This window comes from Suillus subaureus, assembly GCF_016647635.1.
Source record: "Suillus subaureus strain MN1 chromosome Unknown BJ212scaffold_49, whole genome shotgun sequence".
NCBI lineage: Eukaryota > Fungi > Basidiomycota > Agaricomycetes > Boletales > Suillaceae > Suillus > Suillus subaureus.
Genome location: NW_024538605.1, coordinates 234,659 through 240,410, shown reverse-complemented (window position 1 = coordinate 240,410; position 5,752 = coordinate 234,659). Strand labels below are relative to the sequence as shown.

Genomic DNA, 5,752 nt, shown 5'->3' with positions numbered 1-5,752 from the left:
TTGCCATGGAGGCTATCATAACTCCTTTTACTATAGCAGAAGATAGAAGAACTGAGGTTGTGCAGACCATGCCTCTTGCATTTATGCCAGCAACTGTGTCCCACTAGATAGTCACTGAAGTCAGTGTGGATAGGTTTGACAGTATTTCTTTCGATTACTTTGTATTCATAACAGGACATAGGAGCCTAACCCTACCCAACAAGCATCACAGGATAGTAATGCAATGTATAATGAATTTAATCTCATATCACCCTGTCTCAAGCTATGTTTCTCCACACCATAGAGGTCATCTATTAGCCAGTCAGTCATTCTCATGTCACAAACTCTGCCAGCACTGACCATCTGCCGTTTTATAGCATGCCCCGAGATTGAAGGATGATGACTCCTTTAAGGTATGACCACTCTAATCATCTCTTGACATCACTGATGGCTGTGCTTTGCAACCAACTGTATGGGCCACCTTCTTAAGGGTGGAGCTATCGCCTCGTTCATCACAACCCAGTGATTCCTACACCTACACATCTAGAGTAGGTCAGGTGAATCAAGCACTGTTGAGTTATCTTGTGTGAACCTCATGCCTCAACAAGTATTTGCAGGTCTTGCTGAGAACTTTCATTTGATAAGATAAGTAGTTGGATATAGCTCCTGATCTCATTGTCAGTGCTGGTGTTTTTGTTCATACTTCCATACATATACTATCCCTGGACACATTGGTTTGATGACTGGTGTGTGTTACAGTCAGGCTAAGTCTGTAGCAAGCAAATGAAGCAAGTCAGTAACATAGAACTTGGATTGGGGCTTGCACCAAGCCTGCTGCAACCAGCAATTGATCTAAGCTGCAAGTGCTATAATCAATTATCAACAATTATGATGGTAAGGTTGTCAATTGTTCTCTTTTCAAGGCTAAGGATGTTGGCAGCAACGAGCTTCAATGAAGGTACTTGATAAAGAGGAGAGCTTACTTAGGGCTCAAGGAGTAGGCGGTATGAACCAAGTAGATTCAAGTTAGAGAATACAAGTGCTACCCATAAGGTATATATACTGTTGGAAGGGATCAGGGCAGGTCTGCCATATTAGTGGTAAGGGTAAATGGTAAACAAGTCACAATGAGTCAAGATACCAAAGTAAGTAGAAAGTACCAGTTGAGTGGTAAGGGTAAAGGGGATGTGAGTCATGGTGAGTCATGACAAGTCAGAATACCATAGTAAGTAAGAAGTACCAGTTAAGCAGTAAGGGCATAGGATCGGTGAGTCATTAGATGAACCAAGGATAAGGTATAACCAACAGAATGGTTGGTAGAATGATCAAGAGAAAGAGAAAAGGGGTGATCACCAGAAGAGGAAAGAGTCCAGTGAGGGTGTGAGCGAGGAAAATGAATATAGGCTAAACAAGCAGATGTTACTGTAACAGTGTGAGATTAGAAGGTGTCCTAGTTAATTCTTATGATACTCTGGGAAGACTCCAATTTACTGGTCTACAGGCTGCACAAGGATAATGATATGTTCATTCTTTGTAGATCAAAATGTATTGCTCATGTCCTTTGATGCTTCTTATCATAAACCATTTAAAAAATACTCATAACACTGTGACAGCCCATGGTCTCCAGTAAGTAAATAATGGTAACTGGTAGGGCATGATAAGGTTCAATCATCTGCTCTTGACTGTCCTGATATATTGCTCCAGCACTTTAAACCACATTTGCTACTACACTACTGGGGCAACATTGAATAGTTGCAAATATTAGTGCTGAAAGGAGGTAAGGGAGGTGAGCAAGGGCCCAGGAGTGATCAATTACTACCCAGGGTAGCATGCCATGAGGAACAGCAATCCTCAGAAGCATCATAGACATTATATCTTAATTTCCTAATAATTGATCAGAAGCAGATTAGAACAAGCTCACTCTAATATTCAGATCCAACACAGATTCAAATGACTAGTATTCAGACATGGTTATTATATTGGGTTAGGTGCTAGGACAGCCATTCCACCCTCACACATATTGCTTACTTAGCCCACCTCTGGATTGAGGGTCAAATAGTCACCTTTCTCTACTATAGGCACCAAGTATTCCCACAGTGATTGTGACATCTGAGCATCTGTGGCTGACCACTCATGATCCACCTATTTTGGAATAACTGCTGAGTAGACATTTAGTATTGTCTGGCCTATTTGGGCATTCAAGAACTATATTATTATTTTCTATCTCTGTCACATAACATTTCAACTCATCCTTTCCTAGCATTCATCTATGAGTCAAATCACTTCATTAACATGGAGAGCCCCCAGGTATAAATTATACATGGCTGAGAACAAACCATGCTATGTGTCTTATCCTGAATTATCATATAAGAGATACTATAAGTAGTATTCGTTGTTGCCAGGTAAGCAATTGCTGCACCTCTGACATTCTATCCTCTAACATTAATCACAAATTGTAATTGTAGGCCCTAAGCCATATATTTTTGCTATCATGAGGGTGGTTGGCATAAGATATCCAGGCTATGAATACTGCACAAGCAGGAACATAAGATGTCAATCCATGATGGGTGAAGCATGTATAGCCTGCCAGAACAGGTATAGCAATGGTAAGCTCTTGTTTCCTTATGTTTCAATTCTACAGTCACAAATACATGGCTCAGTTGTTAAGAAAGAGGTGCAAGATCTGTACTCTGATGATGAATCTGACTCAGAGTCTCAATATTCTGACTTCTCTAATGAAGTTATCACTTTGGATAAGCAGTCATCTTGCTGGGTCAACAAGCTGCTAGACAAGAGGGTATGTGTGAGACTGGAGACAAAGTTGAAGGACATTAAGCAGCATCTGGCTGAAATGCAGGACATACACTGCAGGGCTGAAGAAGTCTGTATAGAATTGAAGCATGAGTTGAAATATCTGAAGAGATGCCTTGTGGACTAGTAGATACATTGTGTGATGCACATAACTAGATACAATGCTTACTGTTACCTTATATCTCTTGGACTCCCTTATGCACTGAGGCCAGATGTTATTTTTGTTGCACAGCACAGTCAAGTATATTGATCTTTGCATGTAATGTGACATCATTGGTATATTGTCAGACCTTCTTACATGTAAATATCTTACAATGCTGGAATAACCAGGGGGGATAATAATTTGTTAACTCCTGATGCATGTTGTGGCTGAATATCTCTTGACAAAGTGACTTACAGTCCACTTCAACAGGAATTTCCAGTGAATGTACATTTAACAGGGCATTGTTACTCTTGGGTGAAGTGGCCACAGAATGCATCTAAAATTACCATTATGCCTACATCCATATTTGAACACCACTATAAATTATTTGCCCATGCTAATCAATCAAGGTCATCACTCACTTAACTCTGCCATGATAATCTGTTAGTCACTTAGCTTAACATTTGAAGATGCAGCCATCCCCAGTACACACAGTAAGAGACCCTGGTTATGCCTCCTGCATAGGTCAGCCAGATGAAGCTTGTGTCACCTGCCATGAGCAGTGCACAAATTATATGTTTATTTTTACCCAATGTTGCCAATTTTTAGAATCCAAAAGTGATCATATCACAGTCATCCAAAATAAAAATCCTCCATATTCACATGGAAGTTCATGTGATTCTTCAAGTGATGTGATACTGCTGGGAAAATGGCTGAACAACATGGATGTGAGTGCCAGGAGGAAGAGAAAGATTAATCAAAGAAGAGGCAATATTTGGAGGTAGATGTCAGAAAGGTGGAGCAGCATCTTGAATGCATGAGGGAAGTCAGCAAGAATGCCAAACTCAGGTGCAAAGAACTAAGGCAGCAGCTGCAGTGCATAAAAAGGCATCTAGGGAATGAGTAGTTGTGGTGCTTTAAATATATTAGTGTTGATTAAATTAACTTTTGAAACTCACACAACACCATTTCATTATTGGAGTACCATATGTCCCCAACACCTCAGACATCACTTCCAAATAGTGCCAGCAGCTTGAAGAAGAAAATGGCTAAGTCAGACGTGTCACAGCAGGTGAAGCAGGTGAGAGACAAAATTGAGAGCTTGCACTCTAGTGTGATGTCATGCCACAAGGGCAGACATCAATGCTACATTGCCAAGCTTGAAGTCAAAAGTGAGCACAATTGTGATGTGAAGAAATATGACTGGCTTCATACTACCTGGGAGTACAAAGTATCCCAAGCCATGGTCAGCCATCAGTGCCTGCAAGAGGCCAAAGATGCTGAGATTTGGCTTCATGAGACAGATATTTGGGTCCACCAAGCACATTCCTTGGTGCTTGACAAGGAAGCAGAAACCCTCTGCCTCAAGATCCAGTTCCACCAAATGATGCAGTCTTCCAAGGCTGCATCAGATGGAGGAACTGGATGAGTTGTTCCATCATGTTGTCACCATTATCCATCATGACTGTCATTGTCATCATTTGTTGTTACTCATTTGTTCAATTGAATATGTGCATGTTGTATGTCTTGTGCTACTTTCATTCATGTTACATAGGTATATACATTTGTTGTACAGGTGTATTGGTAGTAGTACATGTTCAAATAAGCATTGTGGTTGGTTATCATCCTTCCCTACATTATACACCTGAGTGAGGACTGTCAAAGAGTACATCCATCAGCCTTGTATGAGCAGCTTGACCTGAAGTGCCTTCATATGACCTGTCACCAACTACTTCATTACCATCTGGACTCTTAATCTCTTGATCAATAAAATATTCCCCCTCTCCATGGCCCACTTTAGAGAACTCTTGTATGTTTCATCCTTCTTGCGATGCTCAATTTCAAAGCAAATAATCATGTTGTGCAGAATGATGCAATACTTGATCCACTGTATAGCAAAATCAAGGTCTTTCTCAGCCTGGATCCTGAACATGAGCTCTCGAAGGGACTGGAATCATCCCTTTAGAACAGCAAATGTGTGTTCAACACAAACACGGATCTAAATAAATAAAATCAATTTATTAAAATATGACCCTTCAAAAAAAACATCCCTTAGAGAGGTGATAATTAAATGACTTCTGGTTCTTTGTCAACTGCGCATTGCAAGGCTTCTTAAAAGAGGCAATGCACCATGGCTCCAATGGATAGGCACTGTCAGCCCACACCCAATGACCATCAGGTAGAAGGTCAGCATGCTCTTCATAGAGATAAGTAGATCAAAAAGCAAATACATCATGGACACTCCCAGGATGACCCAGAGAATAATATACAATGAGAAGGTTATGGGGCAAAATGACTGCCTAGAATTAAAATAATTACCTGACAGCCAAGGGAGTACTTGGATTTCCTATCATAAAATATCTCACCATAGTAGCCAGGTTTGGTAAAAAGATCCACAGTTGAGCCATCAATGGCTAGAAAGCCACCTTTCCACTCTGGGCAGGTACATGACTCAGCAAATTTGCAAGCTAGGTCAGTATCCTCAGAGTTAGCTGCTGGAAAGCAGACAAACTGATTATGGGCATCAAGTACCACAATCATCATACAATTAGTGCAATTAACTACAGACCCAACACTGACACCTGCCTATTAAGCAACATCCTCAAGGGTAATTGCATTGCCATAATGGCCAGCCCAATTCAAAAAAATAGCCAGTTGGATGGAAACAGGGAGCTGAGGATTGTTGGATTGGTTTTGGAAGATGGGATGATCAGATATATATTGATGATATCATCAAAGATCTCAGGATTAACAGAGTTTCTGCTGAAACAAGTGAGGGCGATGTTCTTCATGATAAACCAACATGTGAAGCTGAGGTGC

The 5,752-nt window shown here is 40.7% G+C and overlaps 2 protein-coding genes across 2 annotated transcripts; both read left to right on the top strand.

The window, feature by feature from the left end:
* Positions 1-1,106: 1,106 nt before the first annotated feature.
* Positions 1,107-3,129, top strand: BJ212DRAFT_1303855 (uncharacterized protein; the record flags this gene model as incomplete). Its single annotated transcript, XM_041333500.1, has 9 exons — positions 1,107-1,176; positions 1,206-1,246; positions 1,300-1,359; positions 1,593-1,605; positions 2,240-2,286; positions 2,366-2,381; positions 2,445-2,585; positions 2,640-2,776; positions 3,079-3,129. The coding sequence occupies 9 exons, from the start codon at positions 1,107-1,109 to the stop codon at positions 3,127-3,129; spliced, it is 576 nt and encodes a 191-aa protein (XP_041187582.1).
* Positions 3,130-3,920: 791 nt separating this feature from the next.
* BJ212DRAFT_1486131 (uncharacterized protein) lies at positions 3,921-4,361 on the top strand (the record flags this gene model as incomplete). The annotated part of the gene is made up of 2 exons (XM_041341080.1): positions 3,921-4,013; positions 4,065-4,361. The coding sequence occupies 2 exons, from the start codon at positions 3,921-3,923 to the stop codon at positions 4,359-4,361; spliced, it is 390 nt and encodes a 129-aa protein (XP_041187581.1).
* Between the last annotated feature and the right edge of the window lie 1,391 nt (positions 4,362-5,752).